General features: G+C 34.4%; 3 protein-coding genes across 5 annotated transcripts; 1 reads left to right on the top strand and 2 right to left on the bottom strand.

Moving 5' to 3' along the window:
- Window positions 1–4,842: 4,842 nt before the first annotated feature.
- LOC120422514 (cysteine-rich with EGF-like domain protein 2) lies at window positions 4,843–13,175 on the bottom strand. Of its 3 annotated transcripts, XM_039585972.2 has the most exons (5): window positions 13,018–13,175; window positions 12,066–12,892; window positions 11,915–12,010; window positions 5,008–5,112; window positions 4,843–4,943 (listed from the first exon to the last, which is right to left on the bottom strand). In XM_039585972.2, the coding sequence occupies exons 2-4, from the start codon at window positions 12,874–12,876 to the stop codon at window positions 5,018–5,020; spliced, it is 1,002 nt and encodes a 333-aa protein (XP_039441906.1). In that variant the 5' UTR covers window positions 12,877–12,892; window positions 13,018–13,175; the 3' UTR covers window positions 4,843–4,943; window positions 5,008–5,017. The 3 variants fall into 3 exon arrangements, with proteins under 3 accessions (XP_039441906.1, XP_039441904.1, XP_039441905.1); XM_039585970.2 differs by lacking the exons at window positions 4,843–4,943; window positions 5,008–5,112 and adding an exon at window positions 5,161–5,858 and having other exon boundaries at window positions 13,018–13,174; XM_039585971.2 differs by lacking the exons at window positions 4,843–4,943; window positions 5,008–5,112 and adding an exon at window positions 5,161–5,858 and having other exon boundaries at window positions 12,066–12,895; window positions 13,018–13,172.
- Window positions 13,176–15,536: 2,361 nt separating this feature from the next.
- Window positions 15,537–20,141, top strand: LOC120422506 (uncharacterized). Its single transcript, XM_039585961.2, has 3 exons — window positions 15,537–16,297; window positions 16,354–16,560; window positions 16,619–20,141. The coding sequence occupies exons 1-3, from the start codon at window positions 15,739–15,741 to the stop codon at window positions 17,005–17,007; spliced, it is 1,155 nt and encodes a 384-aa protein (XP_039441895.1). The 5' UTR covers window positions 15,537–15,738; the 3' UTR covers window positions 17,008–20,141.
- A 3,558-nt stretch (window positions 20,142–23,699) lies between these two features.
- On the bottom strand, window positions 23,700–25,447 carry LOC120422515 (uncharacterized). Its single transcript, XM_052708496.1, has 7 exons — window positions 25,230–25,447; window positions 24,928–25,083; window positions 24,767–24,868; window positions 24,447–24,702; window positions 24,253–24,368; window positions 24,017–24,191; window positions 23,700–23,776 (listed from the first exon to the last, which is right to left on the bottom strand). Exons 1-7 carry the CDS (start codon window positions 25,279–25,281, stop codon window positions 23,731–23,733), a joined length of 903 nt encoding a protein of 300 aa, XP_052564456.1. The 5' UTR covers window positions 25,282–25,447; the 3' UTR covers window positions 23,700–23,730.
- Between the last annotated feature and the right edge of the window lie 1,660 nt (window positions 25,448–27,107).

The raw sequence follows: 27,107 nt of genomic DNA, 5'->3' as shown, positions 1-27,107 counted from the left end.
AGTTGTATAATAATGATCCGATTTTCAATGTTAAAATATGAAACATTTGTAAAACATTCGTGAAATTTTCCGATCTTTTCGGAAACAATATTTTGATTTTTTTGTAATCAAGACTAACATTTCTAAAAGGCGTTATATTGAATGTTTGGCCCTTTTGAAATGTTAGTCTTGATAAAAAAATCAAAATATTGTTTTAAAAAAGATAGGAAAATTCACGAATGTTTCATGTTTTAACATTAAAAATCGGACCATTAGTTGCTGAGATATCGACATTAGAAAATGGAGGGTTGTTTGGGTGAGACTTAGAAAACTTCAATTAGGGGCAGGGGGGGCAGAATGGACCAGGGGGGCAGAATGGGCCACCCTTGGTTTTGGGCTTTAGAATGAATTTAGACCAATTGTAAGGCAAGGGTCTTATAAAGGACGTCAAATAACTTCACCATACCGAAAACGACGTTTGAATTCATTGTATTTTTCGAATTATGAGCAAAAATGTAAATTTGTTGACAAAACTACGCAAACGTTGTTTATTTCGAGGTTTTTAAATAAGCTTTCTGAAAAGTTGGATTGTTTGAAAAAGTTTGCTCAATGCTTATAACGTTACTAGATGTTACTACCAAGGTATACAAACAACAACGGAACCTTAAAATCATTTCGAGACTTGGTGGTGGAAGTTTTAAATTAAAATCCACTTGGGGGCAGAATGGACCACCCTTATCCTGCCTTATACAAACAATCAAAAATTATGAAATTTGGATTTAATGGATTATTTCACTCCTGGTAGCTTCACAAATCACGTTTAATGCAACATTAGTTGATTTTTTAGTTGTTTTGATGATTATTTGTAAAAATAGTGTCCTTTTTCAACATATTAACACTATTTTCAAAAATGTTTGTTTTGGTAAGTGACTATTTTTATTAAAGTGGTCTAACTTCATGGAAACTATGTTAGAAAGGTACCTTAAGTCATTTCTTATCTCCCTTCAACGTTGTATTAGACAAAATGGCTTGTTTTCTAAGGTGGCCCATTCTGCCCCGCAGGGTGGCCCATTCTGCCCCGCAGGGTGGCCCATTCTGCCCCGCACCCTGGAAAAACAGTCGAAAAAACTTTTTTTTTAAAGTGGCTCAAAAACAGTTTTAAGCTAAAAAATTTCATCAACCAAGTATATAACATTGAAGGGAACATCCCAAAGCATAAGCCTACTACACTGAATTCATGAGTTTTCATGTTTTTTTATGGTTTTTTGCGCATTTTACTTAGGCGGGCCATTCTGCCCCCCCTACCCCTATCCTGTTTCTTTTTCTTTAAGCCGCTGTATCTCAGCAACCAGAGGTCCAATCTTCAATGACGCCGTGACAATTTTATAGCAAATTTTTTGACCTCTTAAAAACAAATTTTTAGAAGTGGTCACTCATGGGCACTATTTTTAAAAATCGAAAAACTACAAATTTTCGCTAAAATCAAACGTTCGATAGCTATACACTCAACTCCCGGTGGTTTGGTCACTTTTTCGTTTGACACTTTTTTAGTTTGTACCCCGTTAGTTGGTCAAAGTCAAACTAAAAAGTGACGAACTGCCACTTTTTACACGGCGCTCACGCACACTATCAAAACAAACGTTTGATAGTGTGTGTGAACTCCGTGTAAAAGGGGTGTCAAACTAAAAAGTGACCCCGTTCGTTTGACAACAGTTGGTGTCAAACCACCGGGGTTTGAGTGTATCTTGAAAACGGAGCCCTTTATCAAAAAATTTGGAAAGTACTTCGATTGCAAATTCAGTTTTACATTTAAAAAATCAAGTCAATTTTTTTTTGCATAAAATTTCGATTTTTTTTCCAAAAATCACTAATTTTTTTTAAATTCATAACACGGTGGAAGATTTTTTGACCATACTTCTCTACGGCTCAAAAGTTTCAGGTTATTGTTCCCTTAAACATATATAAAAAATACGTATTTTGGAAAATTGAGTTTTTGTGAAAAAAATAAATAATAAATTGGCAATTTTTTGCCGAGTACTTAATTTTATCTCAATAATCCTCAACAATACTTACAGCTTTGCCGAATTGGTGTGATAAAAAAAATCACTCAAAAGTTACAGCAATTTGAATATTTACGTACCATTTTTGTATGGACAGCTGCCAAATTTGTATAGAGACTTGTAAGGGTGAACCAATGACACAAAATAGCATCTTTGGTCATAGGGAAGGCCCACACTAAGATTGAGCAAAATTAAAAAAAAAAAACATTAAATTAAAACGTTCGATATCGGCCGATTTCGTAGAGAATTGGGGAGGAGTGAAGAAGCCATTACACTATCGCAAACAAACAAACAAACTCGCACTCGTTGACAGTTTGCCAGTTTGTCTGGATTTGTTTGTACAAACGTCAGCCTGCCTGCATACATTTTGCCTTGTTTGCGAGTTTGGCAAACTGTCAGACACGAAAAGGTGCGAGTTTGTTTGTTTGTTTGCGGTAGTGTAATGGCTCCTTGATAGAGAGAGAATGTCTTTGCTTGGAATCACGATACACAAAAATATATCTCACAAGAATTTTAGTAAACAAACACAGATGATACCGGAGGAAGGAATTGAAAAGGTGCAAACCTTACGCTACCAGATTAAATAAATTAAATTAAAAAACGTTACTTAATCCACCTTAAGGTGGTTGGTGCCTTCCTCACATTCATGTTGTATTTTAGGTTGTATTTACATTCCTCACATTCATGTTGTATTTTAGGTTGTATTTACAAATAAGGGTTTTTTTTAAATGTTTTTTTCATTTAATTTTTTTATAATTATTGTTTTTCCCATAACAGCAATTTTCAATTCTTTTTTTACCAACTCTCCAAACTAAAGAAGAAAAGGGGGGGGGGGGTGGCTGTAATTTAATTTAAAAGTGCTGATATGCCAACATTAGGTGCGCGATGGAATTGCAAATGCTGTCCCCCTAGTCTTAGTAAACAATCTCTTATGAGTTGTTATATTTCAGTAAAAAGTTCGTGTAAATCATTGTCTAGACAAAATGATGTATTCAGCAACATAATTAATACAGACTTTTTCCAGAAGAGACGCAGACACTGCTTAAGCAATGTGGCAACCAGGCGATACGCATAGAGATATCCACGCGCGAGAGTGTGTTAGTTTGGAGTTTAGTTACACGCAGACATAGGCAAATCGAGTAGAATGATTCGTCTGTCAAAATCAGCTGTGTCCTTTGTTATACCACGAGCACGTGGAAAACAGCTGGTTTTTACAGGCGACTTGTCTACTCGATCTGCCTATGTCTGCGTGAAAATAGTGTAAACAAAATCAGCTGCTTGGAATTCAGCCAATCACAATCGATCAAAACCAAAACAATACTTTAAATACACATACTAACACAGAAACATGGTGTGCGTGAGAGAATCCGTGGAGATCTCTATGCTGCGCGACTCTCGCGCGTATGCAAAAAGACCCGGCCTTTGAGGTTATGCAAAAATCACCCTTTTTTGTAACTACAAAAAAAACTTTTTCATGGCATAACTTTAAAAGTACTTCACTAAACAGAATAAAATTTAAAAGGGTCTTAAGGGACCCAAAAACGAACAGAATAAGGCGAATCCGGCCAAAATCGGTTCAGCCAGTTCTGAGATAATCGTGTGGAAAAAAATCATGTCTACACACATCCGACAGACATTTGTTCAGAATTTGATTCTGAGTCGATATGTATCGAGAAATTTAAAAAGAGAGATGTGAGCCGGTAACATGGAGTGAAACTTTCCCAACTGTCATGGAAAACTGCACATCAGCTTGACAGAAAATTTAACTCCATGTTGCACTTTTAATTTCTCGATACGTGAAGGTATATCTAGGAGTTGTATTTAAGAAGTTCATTTTTCGAGTGATTTTATAGCCTTGCCTCAGTGAGGTGAGGAAGGCAAAAAAAACAAGCTATACTGACAGTTGCTATATTCTCTGATGTTTGGTTGAGATGACCAAATGAAAGCTTCTTGATCATTGGCAACACTAAAAGACTGTAACTTCTTTGGTTGCTGTGCAGCTAAAAATGCTTATTTTGGACATTTTTAAATGTTTTGTTGGATTTTTAAAATTTCCAAATTAAATATATTCAAAGAGATAACAGATTACAATCTATGTCGCACCACCGGTATTGTATGGAATTGCCTAAAAAAAAGACCTCTAGAGAAAAAAAAAATTTGGCCAATGTTTTGAAATTAGTAAATTTAAAAAAGAAGCCATCCACAAGTATCGCAACATTTTTTCGAAGATTTTACACTCCCTTCCCTCTTCCTCGTTTGTTTCCCCACAACCATTAGACTTTCCCTCCCCCTAAAATGCTACGTCATTTGTGGATGGCGCCAAATATTTTATCACAAGTATACTAACGAAATACATTTTATAAATAAGGTCCGTAAAAGATTTGGCTTTACAAGCATGTAATTATTTTAGGCAGGAAAATTAAAAAACATAATTGACTAATTTTATGCCGAGCCACGTAGCCCAGTTGTAACGCTTCCGCCTCGTAAGCGGTAGATCGGGGTTCAAATCCCGGCTCGGACCAACACAACTGGTGATCTTTTCCCTTCTGGATTCGATTGCTTAGTAAAGGGAAGGTAGTGTATCGTCACAAACTGGACCTTATCAAGACACATTAGGAAGACAACCTATGGAACGTTAACATTAATCTTAACATGTTAACATTATTGATAATCTGTCACTGAATCCGCTTTGTAAATGCCGGCCCGATACTCTTCACGGGTGTTCCCGTCAGGAACAGGGAAAGATTTACTTTTTTTTAGGCAAAGGAATTTCTTTCAAAAAAATCACTTGCTTTACAACATCTCAGGAACTAGTCATTAACCGTTGTAATTTCATGGAAAATAAATAAAATTGTTCTACTCACTCAGAAAACACGAGCAAACATCCGTTCACACTTTTCAAGCCTGTAAGAAAAAAGTGAAAATTTAGTTAACTATGATTAATAGTAGGTATTTGCTATTAACATACCTTAAAACATTTACAATTCTTCCCTTAGGTTGTCCTCTTGTTCGTCCGTTGATTCAGCACTCTCCTCACTGCTGTTATCTGGTTGTTGTTTCACTTTGGATTCAGCTGAAAGGGACATTTTTCACAAATAGTTAATAAAAAATCTGTCATCTCTCGATTTCGAATGGCATCTTTATTTTATGATGAGCATTTAATTTGTTAATGTGTTTCACTGTAACATTCCGATTTCAACAATCGCAAATTGTAAAATTAAAGTTTACACAATTCCTCTTAGCTATTACACACACTTCTGTTTCATATAAAGCTTATTGGATGAACTTTCGTCAAAATTGTGTGTGATTGCATACGGAAAAGAGGACTTTTAAAATGTCGGTGCTTAATTTAAAATGGCTAATACTACTGTTTACCTAACTGTCGATCGATGAAACTTTCATTTTTTGGTATCTTAGAAAACTTTTTTCCCCACTTACCAAACCCTACATGACTATTTTGACTGCTGCACTGCAATTCCTGACTTTCTGACCAGAACAACTGGAAAATTCTTAAACATAAAACCTGGGAAGAACTGCTTTTTCGTCCTCACTCTCCAAAATGCTCGTCATTGTTTTATTGCTGCTGCAGAATTTCGTCCAGTATCTTGGGCGACGGAGCGCCAAGGCCGCCGGCACTGGACTGCGGATTCGTGGTGAGCCAGTACTCGGACACGGAGATGTACACGGCCACGGCCAACCCGACGAGGGCGGCCAGCCAGGTCGAGCTCTGCAGCACGATGCAGGTGGCGATGCACAGGCCCGCGTACGTGATGTACCGCGTGAAGGTCACGTACTGGTTGCGCTTTTCGCTCGACGTGTCTGGGGGTAGGGGTTTTGGGACAGGTGGTGGAAGGTAGAAGGAAGGGAAATTTTGATCGAATTGAAAGAGGATAGAAAAGAGAATTTAAAGAAATATATTTACTTTGCTCTCATTGTAAAGCTTTCTTATTATTTATTAAACTTAAAAACTATTTAAAAACGTTACTAAATGTTAGATATTGCAAATAAAAAAAGAGTCTGCTAAAAAACTAAAAAAGATCTGCAATTATAAGCACCTAAAAAGAATCATGCAAATGAAAATGATAGAAGTAGGGTATATGTTTCTATGTTGGGCCTACTGCACAGAAAAAAATCAATTTCTTTAATCGTGAATTGTGTTCATGAATTTGAGAACCACTGAGGAATTTGTTCATGAGTATGGTGTATTTGTGGAGTCTTTTTTTTAAAGGTCCAATAAACAAAATTTTTAGCTTTTGCTTTTAGGGTGTTTTTGTATACCCCTGACTCAAGGCGGTTTCAAAAACACCCAACAAGCAAAAACTGGAAATTTGGATTATTGGACCTTTAAAAAAAAACTCCAGATTTGCACTTTAAACGTGAATATATTCCTTCGTGGTTCTCAAATTCATGAACACAATTCACGATTTCGAGAATTGACTTTTTTCCGTTGCCAGTTAACAGGGTGACCACTCAAAGCCCATTTTCAAATTCCCGACTTTTTCCCGACTTTTCCAGAATGCTCAAATAATAGGCATTTCTTATCTAAAGAATGATTTCAAACATAACACTTTCTATAAGAAAAGTCAATACTAATCACCGAGAAAAAATTCTAAATGAATTTAAAAAAAATCCAACTATAGGCAATTTTTGTAAATACAGAAACTGAACAACAAATAAAAAATACTTCAAAAATGGAAATTCATTATTATGATTCAGTGTAGAAACACAAACAATTAGTCTTTGTCGAAAGATCAACAATACTTATAACTTCCATGTTATTTTTTAAATTGGCAAACGTATACTTTTTTAAACTTCATTTCAACTGGAAATGACAAAAAGTTAAAGATAACTGAACTTAAAATTTCGTTCCTATTTTTTTAAATTTCATCATCATTTTAAATCAAAGAACGATTTAAACATAATTGCTGTTATTATTCTTTCAAAGGATTAAGAAAAATGCCAAGGAATTCATAAAAAATGTTTTTGCCAAGTTCCCTTTTTAATTTTGTAATTTTTGATATTGAATTTTTTAATCAATGTTAATTTATCTAGTGGCCAGTATTTAACTCTTTATTTTATTTTATTTTTCAATGAAAATTCAGTTTGATATGATTTGTGTTTTCCCACTTATTTTAAGCAAAATGTTTGAAGAGACAAATTTTTTAAACAATTTTGCAATAAACTCAAAATTTCTTGGATTATTTTTTTTTGCAATTTCAATATTTTCTTCATGGTTTCAAAACGTAAAAAAGTTTTCAATTTTGAATTTAATTCGATATTGAAGTTTTCCGAAAACTAAAAATCAAGCTTTATCTGTAGTAGGTAATTTTTCCATACTCTCAAAGAAAGTTCAAGGGCAATATTTGGGCAATAAAACATATTATAAATTACTTAAGAATTTAGCTAAGCAATTAAAAATATTTACAAAACAAAACACTGCCAAACTCAAGTTGTAATAACTCTAAGCTGGCCATTAGGCTCTATTTTTATTTTATTTTTTTTTATTAACTTTACCTCTTGTTTGATAAAACGTTAATTAATAGAGATCATTGGATTCATAAAAAATATAATGAAAATCTGTGTCAAAGGCATCCAATATTCATTAAGATTTTGAATGTCTTAAACAGCTTTTCCATACTCTATAATATATTGAATTAGTGGAAAGAACCATAAATTCAAAGTAAGTTATTAAAGCAGAATTCAGTGTATTCAATTGTAAAATTGTAAAAAAAAAACAAAATTATTCAAGAGTTAAAAAATAATTTTCAAGCAAATATGCCCAGAATTCCCGACTTTTTCCCAATTTCTCGCGGATTTTGGCGAATTCCCGACTTTTTCCCGACTTTCCCGATTTCCCGACTTGAGTGGCCACCCTGCAGTTGTTCCAACGACATTGTGACATAGGGTCTGGGGTGAGATTGTGTCATAGGGACCATCCACAAACCACGTGGACACTTTTTTTTTGGAAGTCGCAACCCCCCCCCCCCCCACTCGTGGACAATTAGCCATACAAAAAAACTTTTTTATATGGAGCGTGGACATTCGCCTTACCCCCCCTCCCCCTCCCCCGGTTTCCACGTGGTTTATGGATGGTCCCATACAAAAATGCTGAAATTTGTATGACCCAATCTCATCAAATCAAAATTAGTTTCCCATCAATAATTTTCCCTTGTTTATTTTTTCACAGTCTGGATTCAAAGCCTGATTTTACTCATACATTCTTATTGAAATGACACATGTAACGAAAATAACATGCAGACCATTAATATGACTAGCAAAGCTTTCAATCAGTAAAATTTATATATTGTACAAGCTTAGAATTCAGTTTCATAGAACAAATATTTTTAAAATTAACCTTGAGTTTTGATTTTTTTTAATTAAAAAATCGGTGTACAAATTTTAGATTTCTGTACCTTTTTAAACCGAAATCAATTAAAAATATTTAAACATTTTTTAAAAAATATCGCTCAATGCTGTCTAAATTTGTCATATTGTACAGATTCCCAGAAGATAATATTTGTAATAATACAGAATGCTGCTCGCTAACTGGGCTGAATGAAAAATAACGAGGGGACCACCGATGCATAATATTTTCCTGATGACATATAACAAATAAAAGCTCGTCAAATTTATTTACAATGCTTGCCTACTTTTCATATTTCTTTAATTGTGACTTGAAATTAAATAAAAATTTTGATAAAGTTTTTTTTATTTATTGAACATGATTTTTGCATCCATTAACCCCGCGATCATTTCGGTTCATTTTGGTTTTTTGACGTTTGTCTGCTTTTTAACTGGGCTATAGCCCAGTTATCGAGCGCCCAGTTAAAAAGCAGTCCAGTAAACAACGCCCAGTTACCGAACAACTACTGTACTAGCGTAACAAGAAAAATTTAAAATATTGAAAAATCTCAAAAGATACCACCTAGCTTGATTTTTTAGGTAAACAAATAAATAAAAATCAAATTATTCGCTCTACAGCATTATTGCCTTGGCGTTTTCGATTGCGAGAATCCTACTCGAAACTTGGTGTCCGAAGGCTTGATTGTTGAGGCAATTGCAAACCTCTTTTCACACCTAAGCTTCCATCCAACCCGGGATTCAAACTGACAACCTTTGGATTGTGCCTACCAGCGACTAACCGAGGGAGACGACTCCTACACCTGGACTGAGCTAACGACGTAACCTTTTAGGTTAGTCCGGGCCAACATCTACTTCCCCGTCCGAAGGAAGGCGTGATCAGACAAATCTCGTCTCGAAAAATGCCACCGGGACCGTTTGGGATCGAACCCAGGCCGACTGACTGTCCCTACAAAAATGATGTATGAAAATTCAAAAATCTGTATCTTTTGAAGGATTTTTTTGATCGATTTGGTGCCTTCGGCAAAGTTGTAGGTATGGATAAGGACTACACTGAAAAAAAATAATACACGGTAAAAAAAATTTGGTGATTTTTAATTTAACCTTTTGTCACTAAAACTTGATTTGCCAAAAACACTATTTTTTTTTTTGTTATGTATTAGGGGACATCAAATGCCAACTTTTCACAAATTTCCAGGTTGTGCAAAAAATCTTTGACTGAGTTATGATTTTTTTAATCAATACGTTTTTTTTTCACAAAATCGAAATATCGCTCGCAAAAAATTTTCAACTTCATTTTTCGATGTAAAATCAAATTTGCAATCAAAAAGTACTTTAGTAAAATTTTGATAAAGTGCACCGTTTTCTAGTTAAGGCCATAACTTTTTTGAAAATAGTCGCAGCTTTTCATTTTTTTTTTATAAATTAGTGCATATGTTTGCCAACCTTAGAAAAAAAAAAAAAAAAAATTGAAAACCTGAGAAAATTCTCTATACTTTGCTACCTTAGTTGCTGAGATATTGCCATGCAAAGGTTTTAAAACAGGAAAATTGATGTTTTCTAAGTCTCACCCAAACAACCTACCATTTTCTAATGTCGATATCTCAGCAACTAAGGGTGTGTTCTCATAACTCCTGAATTCACGTCGTTGAATTGACGTTACCGGTTCATCTGTAGACGTAAATAGTTTTTCACCAATTCACGCATGTTTTTCATCCAAAATCTTTGTCAACATCCTTGCTTACTTTGAAAAATATATTTGAAGTTGTTTTTGTAAGGATTTTCCCGGAAAAACTTGAAAATTTCCACCTCAAACTTTCCAGGTGGAAGAACCGTTTCAGGTCTAAAAACGTCTTTCACTTGAATTGACGTCGTGACGTGAATGATTTAACGTCGGACGTAAATTGCATGCAAGTCTCCATTATGGAAGTCGCAAATATAGTTTGCCATAAAAAATCGACTTTGCCGAATAAAGTGTATTTTTTTATCGAATCGTCAGCAAATGTAGCTAAGTTAACATCAACAAGTAAGCAATTTTAATTTGCATTTAAAATCATATAGCAAGGGTGTCCAACCTTTGGCCATAGCCGGATAGTTTTTTTTTTTACAATGAAAATACACCAATTAACATATGTTTGGCCTGGATTCAGGGAATTTTAATAAATGTTTACTGCAAAGCAAATCGTTCGAGAGAATATTTTCACACAATTTTAAAATATAGATCATCGGTAAATGAAACATAGTATTTTTGAAAAACAAATGCATAACTTTTACCGTCCTTGGGGTAAATTTTTATAGCTGTTTCATATACGTTTTTGCCAATAATTCGGTGCTTTTGTATTGAAAATTGATGAAATATAATAAATATATGCCTCTTAAAATTCAAAAAGCTTGACTCAGAACTCATATCTACCGAAATGCGAAAAAATAAAATATATATATCATTTATTTGACTTAGCCTGTGCAATGGTGCAATCAAATACATATTCAACAAAGGAACTGACTTTACTCTGAACCTATGCTTTATCATAAAAACACATTATTTATACAGAAACTTTGTGAAAATAACAAAATCAACTAATGCGGATTGAATCAGGTTGAAAAAATGCATGGTTTCAGAGATATTTGATTTTTAAGACGAAAATTAGTGGTGCTCTGGAGTAACCATGGGCGTTAGAGGGTTAATGTTGGCTCCGGTCTCACCCAGAGTTCTTTGATACTTACTAACATCAGTTTGGCATAAACCACCCCATCAGTCAAAACTTAGACTTGAATTGAAAATCGTTGGTCGATGATCCTTGATTGATTAACGGAACATTCATGGTTATGGAAAATCTAAACGCAAATTAAGCAGTCGGAATAACACCCCAAACACCCGGATCAGTTAAATTGTCATTTTTATATTTTTGGCTTTAAAAATATAAGTCACTTTCAAAAATTATTCCAGAGTTTCGTCGTTTTCAAAAGCTAAGCATTTACAGAAAATGTGCGATCACTGCCATCTGGCGGAGTTTCCGCTATAAAAAACGTTAGCGGTTTACTTTTTCCGAAGACACAAACCAATCGGTTCGACGTTAATTCAAAGACGTCTTTTGCGAATTTACGTCAATTCTGGAGTTATGAGAACACACCCTAATGGTCCGATTTACAATGTTAAAACATGAAACATTCGTGAAATTTTCCGATCTTTTCGAAAGGGACCATCCATAAACCACGTGGACACTTTTTTTGGAAATCTCAACCCCCCCCCCCCCTCGTGGACAATTGTTCATACAAAAAAAATCTTTTTTGTATGGAGCGTGGACAATCGCCGACCCCCCCCCCCCCCCCTATGGTGTCCACGTGGTTTATGGATGGTCCCAAAACAATATATTCAATATTTTTATCTCAAGGCTAACATTTCAAAAGGGCGCTAAGCTAAGAGGAATCATGCAAAAGATTTGTTGGAGGCAAACAAAATCAAAAATGCTACAGTGTAAAAACAGAAATATTTTTTTAATTCAGTAAATACTTACCAGTACACAGGCCGTCTCGCAGCTCGAAGTTCTCCGCACACTTTTTGCACATGTCCGGCCCATCTCCGTCGCACTCGTCGCACGATTTATCACAATCTGTAATAACATAGAGATTACAACATGCTTGAAGCAGATTTTTCCCCAAACTTACCCAAACAACTAAAAGATCCCTCGTTGTTTACGCAAAACTGCTGCTTAGTGCAGGTGTTGGCCGCCGTGACGCACTCATCAATATCCGTGCATCCACCTCGCTGGCTGTCCATAACCCAGCCCGTCCGGCAAACGCGACAAGCATTCGGTCCCGCTCCGGTGCAACCTCCGGCGGCGCAAGCCTTATGGCACTTTGCGCAGAGCAGCTTCTCTGAGTCGCGAAAGGCCTCGTAATGTTCCGGCCCGCAGCGGTCACAGTTTTCGCCGTCGTAGCCCTCGTCGCACGAGCACTTGCCGTTGCCCTTGCGCGTTCCGTTTCCCTTGCACTTTCCATTGCCGAAGCAGCTCGGACACGGCTCGCAGGTCGGCCCGAAGAACCCATCCGGGCAGCAAACCTGCGCCTCGTCCACACAAAGCCATCGGTGCAGATCGGGATGGTCGTTCTGGTGTTGCTTCCACCACTCCTCGATCCGCGACTCGTAATCTTCCGCCAACTGATGGCACTGGTCCTCACCCCGGCCAACGTCTTGGCAGAGCCGTTCCTGAATTTCAATCAACCGCAGCTCGCTGGTTTTGTAACTGCCCAGCCGTTCCTCCTCCCAGGCGGCATCTCCACCCTCATGCTTGGACCGTTCCGTCCGCTTCATGCCCTCGCGGAACGAATTCACCAGCACCGTGCATGCCTTGCACGGTGGAAGCTTCTCCGCCCGCTGGCGTTCCTTCTTAACGTTGGTCGGCACACCCGACGGCACATCGGCACCGACCACAGCGGCGGACACCAGCAAAAGAACCGACAGCACCGTCCTCCTCATTCCTGACGCGCGGATCCTGCTGACAAAATCAATAACACGTCAGTGCAAAACCGAAACACGCCATAAAAAGCTACTTTCAACCAAAATCAAACAACCACGAATCGCAAAGTACTTGCAGTCACCCGAACACCAATCACTCACCTTCGAGAAGCACTTTTAATTCATGAAACCGGTAAAAATCGAAGAAAATTAATTTCCTGCGAGAAAAGTTTGCAAAAATTCTGTTTCGGCAGCGGAAAAGACAACAAAAGTACACGCACACCGTCAAAGGTCGCCGCGCGCTGACAGCTGATTGGGAAAACTGACGTGTTCTTTGCGCCCACTGTGAAAAAGATGCGTCAGAACGGGGCCAGGAAAACTAGTGCACGGTTGAGGGAAGTTGATGAAATGTTTAAATCTTGACTTTTTTTTGATAAGGTCCTATAAACAAATGTAAACATTGAGTGTATCCCGCTTACTCCGATGGACTTTGACATAAGGTGTGAAAGGGATACACTCAATTTTTACATTTGTTTATAAGACCTTATCAAAAACAAGTCAAGAAATGATTATTACCGATCTTTTTTTTTCAAATCTGGAGCAACACGGCGGATAAGCATTTAAATTGACAGCTGGAACTATTTTGCAAATTCCGAGCCATCAGGTAACTTTTTCACAAAACTTGAAACAGAGAGAAGTCAGTCTCTTTTCTTGAAATGTGAAACAAAAGCTGGCCTTCCTAGCTACCTGTTTACACTGCGGATTTTGTTATAAATAGTTTCCTTTTGTCTCAGACAGCGATGTAATAATCATCATCAAAAGAAAATCATTGGACGTTCATCAAGAGAAAAAATCCGAAGGGAGCTTGGCTCTCCTCTCTCGCGCACGAAAGATCGGTAAAAGGAATCTAAAAAAATCATCATTTTGATTATTCGGCGGAACATCTTTTTCATTACTTACTTCACACGTCGAAATTTGACCTGTCACATTTTGTAGATGGGCAATGTGTGTAAACAAAGTGAAGTAAACATTTTAAGTGGTGCTGACAAGGAAATTCAAAAAAGATCATCAGCAGATTGATTTTCTTGGAGAAGTTCAGGAGCGATTTTCTTTTGCGTGATTTGCCTCCTCTCTCTTTCGCGGGTGAAGAAAGTTCGCAAGCGAAATTGATTTTTTTGCGATTATTCCATCCCTGGTCTCAGAATTAGGTTTTACGCCAACTCGGTTTTTAGGTTAGAAATTTGACAGCTTCGCTGCACTGTTTACATTTTTTGCACGTGTGTCTCAGCAAAAATATGTGTGCGTGTGCGCTCGTGACGTCACGCTGTAAAACCTAATAGAGTCCTAATGACCTACTTCAATTTTTATGTACAACGGTTAAACATGTAACAATAATATCACAAATTTAAGCTTAATTTTAGAATCCAATTTAAAAATTTAAGAATTTATTGTGAAAGCAGACAAAAAATCTAAATACGAGCGTAACCTGTCAAAGCTGTTGCGCTACAGGCTGATGTACACGCTAACGATAAACCTCTACATTTTTGTTTGGCGCAACGGACGCAACATATTTTTTTTTGCGCAACAGAAGTGATGTGCACTTTGGTTTGGTGCTGCGCGGATAATAAGAATTTAAGAATAAGGCTTTCTAGGCCCAGTGAAAAAAATATAATTTAACCCAAAAATGACGAACTTCTCGTCACAGTGTCCTGATGCAAACAATCGAGAAATTAAAAAGAGAGATGTGAGCCGGTAACATGGAGTGAAACTTTCTCAGCTGTCATGGAATCCTTCACAGCAGCTTGACAGAAAGTTTAACTCCATGTTGCACTTTTAATTTCTCGATAGGTCTATTCCCGTACTGCAGAATTCTGCAATTCTGCACGAAATCGGCAGCAGAGCGTTCCCGTACTTTTCTGCAACAAAAGTAACTTTTCTCCCAGGCAGAACTTCTGCAGTGAGAGAGGTAGAAGTTGCAGCAAAACCGTTCCCGTACTTTTCTGCAAGCTCTCTCTTCTCTTTCTTGTTGAAAAGTTACTGCAATTTGGTGTGATGGATTTTGAGTACACGCTTACATAAAACTTGCAAAGATGGGTGAAATCAAGCATTTTATTATTAGTTGTACATTTAATGTTTAATTAAAGTAGTATTTTTGAAGGGGCGTTTGGATATTTTGAATTGATGGATATTTTGGTTTTATTGAGGACGATACTTGTTTAAGGATTATTTTTTGATCTTGAATTGTTTTCGAATAGATTAAATATATGTGTTAACTTAATAGGTACATTTAACTAGCATGTAATTAAGTGTACCTGAAAAGGTGAGAAATAATTGGTTTATACTTCTGAAATATTGCATTATTGATTTTTTTTTTAATTGAAATAAATTTAATTTAATTTTGAAGGGGCGTTTGGATACTTTGAATTGATGGATATTTTGGTTTAATTGAGGATGATTTTTTTAAATACTTGTTTAAGAATTATTTTTTAAACTTAAATTGTTTTCGAATAGATTAAATATATGTGTTAACTTAATAGGTACATTTAACTAGCATGTAATTAAGTGTACCTGAAAAGGTGAGAAATAATTGGTTTATACTTCTGAAATATTGCATTATTATTTTTTTTTAATGAAATAAATTTAATTAAAGGCCAAATTTTCGGCATACCCGTATCAACACATTTCTCTGTTAAGAAAAGGATACAAAAGAACACAGAAATAACCTTAAATTATCTTCCAGGAGACAGTAAGCTTTGTAATCGACTATTCATCTCACTCGCACGCATATATGTTTACATAAACATTTCTTTTTGTTTAAATCTGAAGTTACGCCATATTGGAAATAATATATTAAAGTCGATTATAACTGTCCGTGCTCATAAGATGGATCAAATTCGTGCACAAGTAGTCAAATTTGTAATTCTCGAAGAACTAGGATTAAACGAAGATGAAAATATACCATGGCAACTACTTATTCAGGATTATGATCGATCAGTGGATTTAATCAATTTAAATTTATTTGCTAAATCTCGATCCCTACCATCGGCAAGAACAAAAATAACTAATTATACAGAGCATGTGGTACCGAGATATAAGGAAATCGAATTCAAGGCCTTCTTTAGAATTTCCAAGCATTTGTATGAACAATTGATTCGAGAATTCAAGTGTAGCTTTATTTATTCGTCGCTTCGCCCAGACAAGCGCTTGTCTGCTGAAAAACACCTGCTAGTTTTTCTATGGTTTGCCGCCCACGAAGGATGCAGCTTTCGCGATGTATCTGACAGATTTAATGTATCTGAATCGAGTGTAAATCGAATAATAGTGCGAGTCATATGTTTCTTATCTAACCTTTCACAACAAATTATAAAATGGCCAACTGGTGATGAAATCGCCGAATCTGTATCTCACTTTTATTCTTTAGAGGGCTTTCCAAACGTAATAGGTAGACATGGAATTTGATCAAATTTAAACTAAATCATTAACACTTTGAAATTTTAGGAGCTATAGATGGTACCCATATATTGATTGATCCTCCTGAGAGAAAGGACGATTACATTGATCGCAAAGGCGATGTAAGCATCATTTTACAAGGAATTTGCAATGAGAAAAAAGAATTCATTGATATATTTGTTGGATATCCTGGATCTGTGCACGACAGCCGTGTGTTCAAAAACTCCCCAGCATTTGAAAAATTAAAATCTCAGGGTAATTATACCTACAAAAAATCTTTTAAAATAAACATTAATATATACTTATATTTCAGACAATATTTTGTTGGGAGACTCGGCGTATCCATTGAGTGAACGAGTTTTGACTCCATATAGAGACAATGGACATTTAACTGATGCTCAAGTAAAGTTCAATAAAAAATTGAGCACATGTAGAATAATTATTGAACACAGTTTCGGAATTTTAAAGCAGCAATTCAGACAACTGTATTACTGCAAGCTAAAAGGCATGGCTAAACTCAACCATTTTGTTAGGGCTTGTTGTGTATTGCATAATTTACTCAGGAAAAACAATTTAGAACTAAGTTACAATATGTTTGACGAACCTCTGGCAATACAGAATAATAACGATAACCTAATGAGTTTAGCAGCAGGAAAAAATCTACGTGACAAAATCTGTAATGATTTCTATTGTGATAATTAAAACTTTGCATGACGCTATATTCACAACTTTCTGTATATTTTGTTTTATTATGAGAAAGAGTGTTTGAGCTTGAGATAAAATTCTCCATAGAAACCGGATATGGGGTTTGTTTATATTATTTGATTTGGTTCAAACTTTCTGGGGTCCTGAAATTTTTAAGTTATCGCAGTTTTAGTGAAAAAAGTCGATTTTTTTGCCGTTTGCGCCATTTTCCCGTTTTTGCGCGCGGCGCGTCGAAAATCCCAGTTGTTATTTTTTTAAATCGTATCTCGGAATATTGAAAACATATGGGTCATTCCATCTGAAGCGGAACAGCATTTGAAAATCACCATCTTCGATTCTGCTCAAATTTGGCAGAGCTGTTGAGACTATCAAAACATGCAAAAATCCCGAATTTCATCCAAATCGGACCCTCCCCTCTATTTTAGTACCCTCCCAAAAAATCGACTTTTTGGCGATTTTTGAGCGAAACCTCTATCTTCAAACGACGATAACTCAGGAACCACAAATCTTAGAGGGTCGGTCTTAGACTCAATTTTGAAGGAAATTGGACGTAGAATCCATTTCCGTGATCAAAATCTAGATTAAAATATTTTGTCTACCTGTATTGCACAATTGAAAACTTTAAATGGCCGTGTCTCAAAACAGCCCTATTTATTTTTTAAATTTGACCTCACCGTCGTATTCCCCGTCCAATTTTACATGAGAATCACTTATCGACAGAAAGGAATATGTTTCGTTCCAGAGATATCGAATTTTAAAGTTTTGAGTATTTGGGATTACCTAAATTAGCTACACTCGCCGCATATGCTAGAAGCACTCAGTCGTGCTGATCAATAATTACTACCTGTTGTTCTGATCACAGTGTCATTGAACCATATTAAGTAAAATTTGAACTTTTAATATTTATTTGCAAATGCTACAACGTTTTTACAATATATTTTTAAAAAAAATATAATTTTTCTTTTGTTTTCATATTTTTCATAATTCTTCATTCCTTCCCACTTAATCAAATTATTTCCTTTATTTGAAGCGAGAACAGCTGTAGAGCTGGCAGTAGTAGATGAAATAATTCTCATGGGTTCTAGAACTTTTGCCATGTGCGGTAGCGAAATAGTGCCATTCAGCAAAAACCCCAAAATCTGCCTTACGGTTTGAAAGATTGATCATATTAAACCGATTTTTATATTGTGAGCCAGTTTTATCTGAATAATTGATGATTTTTTTTTCAATTCTGGTACATTTAATTTCAAAAACAAAACCATATACTTCTTATACATGTGGCCAGCAGCTGAATCGTCTTCCAAGATTTCGAAATGAAAATTCGACAAAAAAAAAAGATTATTGTTCGGACGGTGTCGAAATCAACACCACTGAAGTTGATCTTAATCAGATAATAAATCAGATTAATCTTTGTGATTTTCTTACATTCAGTTTTATACTTTTCAGAAATCCTCCTCCTTAATCATGCTTCACGAGAGTTTTATTCATGTTGATTCATAATTTTTAACCCGATAATGTATCTTTTTCTAACGTGTTACTTACAAGATCAATTGAAATTTTCTGCTAGCACTGCGGGAATTCCATTCTGCCCTGTATTGCGTGTAGTTCTTGCTCTGTCCTGTGGGTTGGCACACAAGTTCACCGTATACTATTTTTTTTTTAATTTAAGATTATACAGCAGTTTCCTACAGTGGTGTACAGTTATGTTTTGCCCAATTTGATAAAGATTATTTATGATGAAATATTATTTCAATAAATACACAGGTAGCAGTTATTGATCAGCGCGCCCGAGTGCTTCTAGCAGATGCGGCGAATAAAGTTAATTTAGGTAATCTCAAATACTTAAAACTTTAAAATTCGATATCTCTGGAACGAAACATATTCCTTTCTGACGATAAGTGATTCTTATGTAAAATTGGACGGGGATTACGATGGTGAGGTGAAATTTAAAAAATAAATAGGGCTGTTTTGAGATACGGCCATTTAAAGTTTTCAATTGCGCAATACAGGTAGACAAAATATTTTAATCTAAATTTTGATCACGGAAATGGATTCTACGTCCAATTTCCTTCAATATTAAGTCTAAGACCGACCCTCTAGGATTTGTGGTTCCTGAGCTATCGCCGTTTGAAAATAGGGGTTTCGCTCAAAAATCGCCAAAAAGTCGATTTTTTGGGAGGGTACAAAAATGGAGGGGGTGGTCCGATTTGGATGAAATTCGGGATTTTTGCATGTTTTAATAGTCTCAACAGCTCTGCCAAATTTGAGCAGAATCGGAGATGGTAATTTTCAAATTTGCATTTTTTCTTGCACACTTCAGGTGGAATGACCCATATATAACTTATATAACTTCGCCATTTTTGATATGTTATGTAAAATTTTCTGAGGAATCCGATAAAAATATTTTCAGGTCCCAATATCTTCAAAAGAGCATTTTAAGTTTTCATTTGACCTTTTCAAATGTTAGGCTAGAAATTTAAAACTTTTAACTATTTTTCCTTAAAAGTCTGTCTAATACCCTTTCGTTTGCGCTCAAGAAAGCTTAAATCGGTTGAAATGGTGCGGAGTTATGATTTTTTGAAAAAAGTGATTTATGTTTCTATACAAATTTGGCGAAGTAATACAAAAATGTAATGTAAATGTTAAAAAAAATGTATATTTTAAATCTGCTATGTACCATTTTAACATATTTTAACCACAAATTACTTTTTTTTATTTTGGATATGTTTTAAAATGTCCAAAAATGCTATCTTCTGAGCTATGATACAAATTGATCAAAATTGTTTTGCCAAAGTTATTGAGTCGACTGCAACATTTCAAAAGATTGCAACATGTTGCAAAAAGAAGTTTTTTTCAGCGCAAGTCGTATGTTTATCTAACGAAGTTCTCCGAGGCTTAAATTGTGGAAATCGATGTGTGGTTGATGGTCACTTTCTCATTTAGAAGTGACGAATTGACACTTTTTACACAAGACTCACACATACTATCAAACAAAACGTTAGGTTGTAAGTGTGAGCTCTGTGAGCATGGTCGTGAATGAGCAAGCGAGCCCGAAGTTATGCTCGCTCATTCATGAGTTTGAGGACTTGTCAGGTAGCTCGTGCTCGCTCTTGCTCATCGCATGCGCTCGCGCTCAATTAGCGATCGTCTGCAAAGTAGGTAGAACTTTTTTGTATGTAGTGCGTCCATCCCGGGAATTCCCGGGACAAAATTCCCGGGATTTTTCCAAAACCGGGAATTCCCGAATCCCGGGATTTTTTACAATTTGTCCCGGGAATTCCCGAAATAAAGAAAAAACAAAATTTTGGTCTGGAAATTCAGATTTGGATTCGGAAATGGATGAACAGTTGAATACCTCATAATCGATAATAATTTTAAAGCATTATAATTTGTATTCGGCATACATCCGAATAAATTTGATGTATTAGGGAAAACTGTTCAAATTTTAGTTTACCGATCTGCAAAATGCCTAGCGCATAAAATTTTTCCTATCTGATTTTATATATTTTTAAAAGATTGAGATATCTACGTATATTTATGATTTAAAATTTGGGAAAAAAAACAAACCAAACTATTTTTCATCAAACACTGGCATTTGGGACAAATAAGGACAGGAAAAGAATTAAGACAGACATTTTTTTTTTTGCATGATGTTTTGAATGACTTTGGTTAAAGCAGGAACAGAACAAAACAATTTCACAGAACACCGATTTTTTTAAATTTATTGCTTTAAAAAGTCCTTACTTATTCAGACTGTATTCCTGTTTTTTCATAGTTGGCGGTAGTAATTTAAAGATAATTTGTAAAATGTATTTTTTGCATATGTTTTTTTTTGTGAAAGTTGAACTTTTCAGGACTAGTACCAATAAGTTTTTTTTTTATTTTAACGGTGAATTTATTTAACACATGGATGTTTGCGTTTATTCGGGATTGAAAAAAAATTGCAATCAACTTGTTGTAAAACTTCTTTTTTCCAACACTTGTCGTATTTCTAGATTACTTTTTTCAAAACAACCAATGCGCCAAGAGTTTCCTTTGTACATAGGACATTTTGAAAAAGTAATCGGGATTTATCCGATAAATGTACGACTCGTGCTGAAAAAATCTTCCTTTTGCCACTTGTTGCATAAACTTTTATGATATAAAATATGAAACTCGTAACTTAGGTACCGTAAACCGGGGTGATTTTGATAGGACTTCAATTTGTTTTTGGAATATTTTCCAACAGGAAAGGTTTTTCTCAAGATTATTATTTCTAAAACATGTACTGGGGTGATGTGGTGATGTCCATGTACTATTTTGGAAAAAGTTTTTTTCAATAGTGTTTACAAAAATAGTTACGTTAAAAATTCTTAGTTTAAATCATATTTAAGATGTTCAAACTTTATTTGTACGTTAAATGTACCATCACTAAAGTAGCTGATATAGTTTTAATAAAAAAATCCATGTTTATGTTTAGTAAATTAAGTTTATAAGCTTTTTAACAAAATATAGATAAATTTTAGGTAAAATTACTAAAAAGTCGGAATTTTGCCAGAAATTTGTTAAAACTAGTTTTGTTTATAATACTATCGATTCAAATTTCATTTCATACTGAATTCGAAGCACCAATCACATGATTTTACATTTTACATGAAATTTGTTCATCTGAAATTGCCTATAAATTTGGAGATGTTTTTTAATTGTGTTTCAAAAACACATATTATTTATTATTTACAAACTTATTTAACCTTCTCCTTGTGGAAAATTGTCCAAAGAATCCGAAAATGCATTCCATTTTCCGATTCAAAATCATGTTCATTGAGAAAATCATGACACTTTGAGAAGTTTTAAATAATGACTTAAATCAATATTTTCTTAACTATAGTTACCTAACTTTTTAAACTTTTCAAAATTTTACGAAAAGTTCTTTTTGAGGAAATTTGAACACTTCTCTACCACGGTCAGTATGATTCTAAACCATTCCGTACGTATTTTTATTGTACTCTTCATTTTGCGGAAAAATCGCAAACCTATCAAAGTCACCCCGTTTTACGGTATCTAAAATTTAACATTGACTGGTGTCATTTATTTGGTGTCATTTATTTGTTGTCGCCTCTTGTTTTTTAAAGATATTTTCAAAGAAATTGTTTAAGCTCTTCTAATCATGATATTTAAAAATAAATATATTTATATATGTTTATTTAATTTAAATCAAATTGAAGTTCGTTTAAAATCCAAAGTACAACAAAAAATAAAAAAAACTTGTTTCAATTTCGTTTAATCTATTTAAAAACTGTCGTCCTTGTTTAGATCGAAGTGTAGATTATCACCAATTAAAATGATTGAGCTTATTCTATGATTTTATGCTTGAAAACATAACAAATCTAATGAAAACATAGATTTTATGACTGTTTCAAAAATTTCCCGGGATCCCGGGAATTCCCGGGATTCCAAAAATATTTTTCCCGTTTCCCGGGAAATTCAAAACCCGGGAAATTTGGACGCCCTATTTGTATGGTTGATGAACCTCGCACATGCCAAGTGGATTACCAAATTTGAAGCTCATTTCAAGGTCCTGAGATAATTTCATCACGAAAAAGGGGCTTGTATTCATCTAATGTTGTCGGTTTAACTTTTTTTCAGAGTTTAGGGGATGAAACCAAAATTATATCGATACTTCCCGTAGTTTTGCAGATACTAAAATATCTGCAACACAAATCTTTGTGTAAAAAGCTTTGGTTGAAGTGCACCGTTAAGCTAAATTATTTACAAATAAATTATTATAAAAGTTTAGGAGTTTCGAAACCAGCCGTAAAATATTACCAGAAAACATGTTTGTGTTGTTTACGTTTTCATGTAATTTATATCAACTTTATTTTAATATCGGATTATTCACCACCAATAAAATCATAATCATATATAAACTTCGACTCCCACTCAAGCTACAAAATAAAAATTATAAAAATATCTTCATCCTTTATTATTAAGATTAGATTAGATTAGAGCATTTGCGCTCATAAAATATATAAGAAAACATAAGCACGAGCAAACGTGAGCCAGCTCGCGTAGCGCTCTTCCTCGCGAATGAGCGAAAAATGCTCGCTCATGAGCGCATGAGCGCTCAAAATCGCAACACTGTTAAAAAGTGACCCCGTAGGTTTGACAACTGTTAGTATCAAACCATCGGAATATCATTGTATTTACTCTGTTGTTATATGTCAAATCTAACTGAAACCAATAAAAAATATCAAAATGTTGTACCAAATCATGGCTAAAATAGCTATTTCTATTTGCCCTAGCTGAAGGTATCTTAGAAAGATTTCTTTAGTACGTAACGCAATATTTGGGATTTTTGACACCCCCCTCCCCCCCCCCCTTTTGTAACAAATTGTATCAGATGAGCTACCACCGTACCCCCTCCTGTAACGCGTAACACAAGGTCCTTTTGCAATTTTTATGAGAGCTGATATGAAAATTTTGCGTTACGTTAAATAATTTTTCATCACCCCCCCCCCCTCCCCCTCCCTACTCAAATTTTCGTAACATTTCGTAACATACGGTGACACCCCCAATCTGCGTTATGTAATAATAGAACGCCCCCTAAAAAGTGTATTGTACAAATGCTTGGATGTTTTACCCGATCTTCTCTATTCTGGATTTTACATCATTAAAGATACAAGTGGCTAAAAATTGAACAGTTTATTTAAAAAAAAACAGTGGACATCATATATGAAACGTTTACAGCTTGTCGATTAGTTGCTTAAGCAAATTATTTCTTTCGGTCCAAGGGGTTGGAAACTCGTAGAGCTATAATTATTATGTTAACCAGTATATCAAAATATATGTTAGTATACTAATTATTTCCTTTACATATCGCCAGTATACTAACCAATATATTGAGAGTATCTTAATATACTAACAGTTTATTGCTTTTCGGTTAGTATACTAACAAGTATACTGGAATATCGTTAGTATACTCAGTATTCTTAAGTAATATTAGAGTTTCCAGCCCCTTGTTTCGGTCATAATTTCAATCTTCTTTTTTTCCGAATTTTCAATTATTTCGGTTACACGATCATGAAATACTTCATTTGCTGAACGCAAATGTCTTAGTTCAGAAACGACATTGGGTTGCTTCGTACGACGCTTCTTTGTTGGATGATTCTGTTCTGATTCAGATTCTTTTGAGTCATCATCGTCTACAATTTAGAATATATATATTAGGTAGAATAATTTTAAAATATAACCATAATAGAATACCTCCAGAAGAATTTTCCTTGTTGCCGAAAAGATCTTGCACACAAATGGTTCCGGATGTTCCAAGAACGTGAACAGGGTTCACAGATGGCCGATGTTGCAAGATAGTGTTCAGCTCCCTGAAAAAAGTTAAAATTATCAATAACAGTACAAAAAACATTAAGTAATAAAAATAAACAAAAAGGCGACAAACTTACTCTTGATATGGGCAACTTTTCTTGTCTCTTCCAGTTTTTTTGTTATGGTCTTTTGTTGCTTTGTAGGCTCGTTCTAACGAAAAATATTTGTTTGTGATTCTCTTTGTAGAAAAATTATATCCGTTATGTGCCATTTCCTTTCGTACGTGCTCGTACATTTTTGCCTTGCTCTTAAATTTGGCAGTTTTTCCAACATGTGGCAAAGCTTCTTCAATCAATGATATTAAAAGTTTCACCGACTGGTCAGTCCAAGTAGCTGGAAAAAAATTGAATTTCATTTGAAATTGGGAAAATCACCAACTTTATAATGAAGTAATAACCTTCTTCTGGAGATGAAGTAAGAGCGTTTGGACCACCAAATTCACTTTCGGTTCCAGCCGACTCAGTTGACAAGGCGGATTGTGAAGAAACAGCCAAATGGTCTGAATTAAAGGTTTTTTTGCGTTATTATATAAGGACAAAAATAAATTAGAAAAATCACCATTTTGTTCATCCAAAGATGAATCAATAGTGATCGAAGACGTAGTCGCTGACTCATCATCTATTAATTCTTCGGGATTATAATCTATTATGCGACTATTGTTGGTGCTCGTGAAGGTGATTCCAGAATTCATAACTTCTTGAAGCAAAGCAGGATCTAAAACATTATAATAGAATATTAATAGAAGGACTAGAATAATTAATATATTAATCAAACATTGACACAATTGCATACTATTAAGTCAGTTTTATTATTTCTCAAGGGACGTAATACATTAGCATATTATCCTTAAAAAATTATACCTTCAACAATTTGAGTCCAATTATCGGGACAGATGGTTACCAACGGGTCCATTTTTGTTTAATTTTAAAGCCGCACAAAAATTGAAAAGCACGTCGTAGACCGATTATTACAAATGGCAGTAAGGAGTAAGAATAACCATCTAGATTGCTGCATCAGTAAGGGATGGCTTTATATGAGAGATAGAAAGAGACAAAAACATCCAATAGCTCAACAGTATAACTGGAAGACAACGAAAGAGTAAAAGGCCTTTTGAATTTACAGGTTTCTGCAATCTGTAGAGCTCGTCACCGTTGTTCTTTCATGTGACAACCAGTTATGATTTATAAATGTTTTCCTGAATAAATAATCTTTCATACATTTCGCACAGATATTTATTATACTTTCAATAAATAAATAAATAAAATAAATATTAAAACATGTATTTATTATCCTTTCAATATTAACCCATTGGTTGTTTTTCAACAATATGTGTAAAACGTACCTGCAACTCTCATTTTAAAATAACTTACCTATTGTAAAAGTTTTTAATTGTTTCTAATATATATTTGTTACCTAAACATAATAAATTTTTAGTTACATGATAAAATAGTAAATAGTAAATGGTACATGCTTTATCAATAAAATAAAATGTTGAGTTGCATGAAAAAATAATGCCCCCGTTCTAGAGGTAAACTTATTTCAATTATTATTTTTGTCAATCCCTTTTTTAAATGTTTTGAAATAATTAAAACATTTTAATACCCAATTTGAGTAAATCCACTCAACTGTGTACAACGTTGCAGAAAAAGTACGGGAACGCGCTACCCAGGCAAAAGTTTTGCCGCTTCTCTCGTTGCAGAACTTCTGCAACAGAGAGAGATGACGAGAGCGAGCTGAAAAGTACGGGAACGTGCTGCAAAAAAGTGACTTATGCTGGCTGCAGAATTCTGCAGAAGTTGCAGAAATTTTGCAATTCTGCAGGTACGGGAATAGACCTAATGATCGAGCTCGAGCTGTCACAGCCCTGCGAAGTATGTTGTCTGACATATCGGGCGGCCAGTCAAAAAACCAGCTAGAAGTCGCCTAACGAAAAACTTTTGCTAGAAAGAGATAGGAAACCTGATGCAAACAAACCTCCATCTGTAATGTAAACATACTTTGAATGTGTTGGTAAATTTCTGACTAGAAAGCCTCATTTAAGAATTTAAGAATTTAAGAATTTAAGAATTTAAGAATTTAAGAATTTAAGAATTTAAGAATTTAAGAATTTAAGAATTTAAGAATTTAAGAATTTAAGAATTTAAGAATTTAAGAATTTAAGAATTTAAGAATTTAAGAATTTAAGAATTTAAGAATTTAAGAATTTAAGAATTTAAGAATTTAAGAATTTAAGAATTTAAGAATTTAAGAATTTAAGAATTTAAGAATTTAAGAATTTAAGAATTTAAGAATTTAAGAATTTAAGAATTTAAGAATTTAAGAATTTAAGAATTTAAGAATTTAAGAATTTAAGAATTTAAGAATTTAAGAATTTAAGAATTTAAGAATTTAAGAATTTAAGAATTTAAGAATTTAAGAATTTAAGAATTTAAGAATTTAAGAATTTAAGAATTTAAGAATTTAAGAATTTAAGAATTTAAGAATTTAAGAATTTAAGAATTTAAGAATTTAAGAATTTAAGAATTTAAGAATTTAAGAATTTAAGAATTTAAGAATTTAAGAATTTAAGAATTTAAGAATTTAAGAATTTAAGAATTTAAGAATTTAAGAATTTAAGGATTTAAGAATTTAAGAATTTAAGAATTTAAGAATTTAAGAATTTAAGAATTTAAGAATTTAAGAATTTAAGAATTTAAGAATTTAAGAATTTAAGAATTTAAGAATTTAAGAATTTAAGA

Source organism: Culex pipiens, chromosome 2, assembly GCF_016801865.2.
Source record: "Culex pipiens pallens isolate TS chromosome 2, TS_CPP_V2, whole genome shotgun sequence".
Taxonomy (NCBI): Eukaryota; Metazoa; Arthropoda; class Insecta; order Diptera; family Culicidae; genus Culex; species Culex pipiens.
This window is presented reverse-complemented; position numbering and strand designations above follow the sequence as displayed.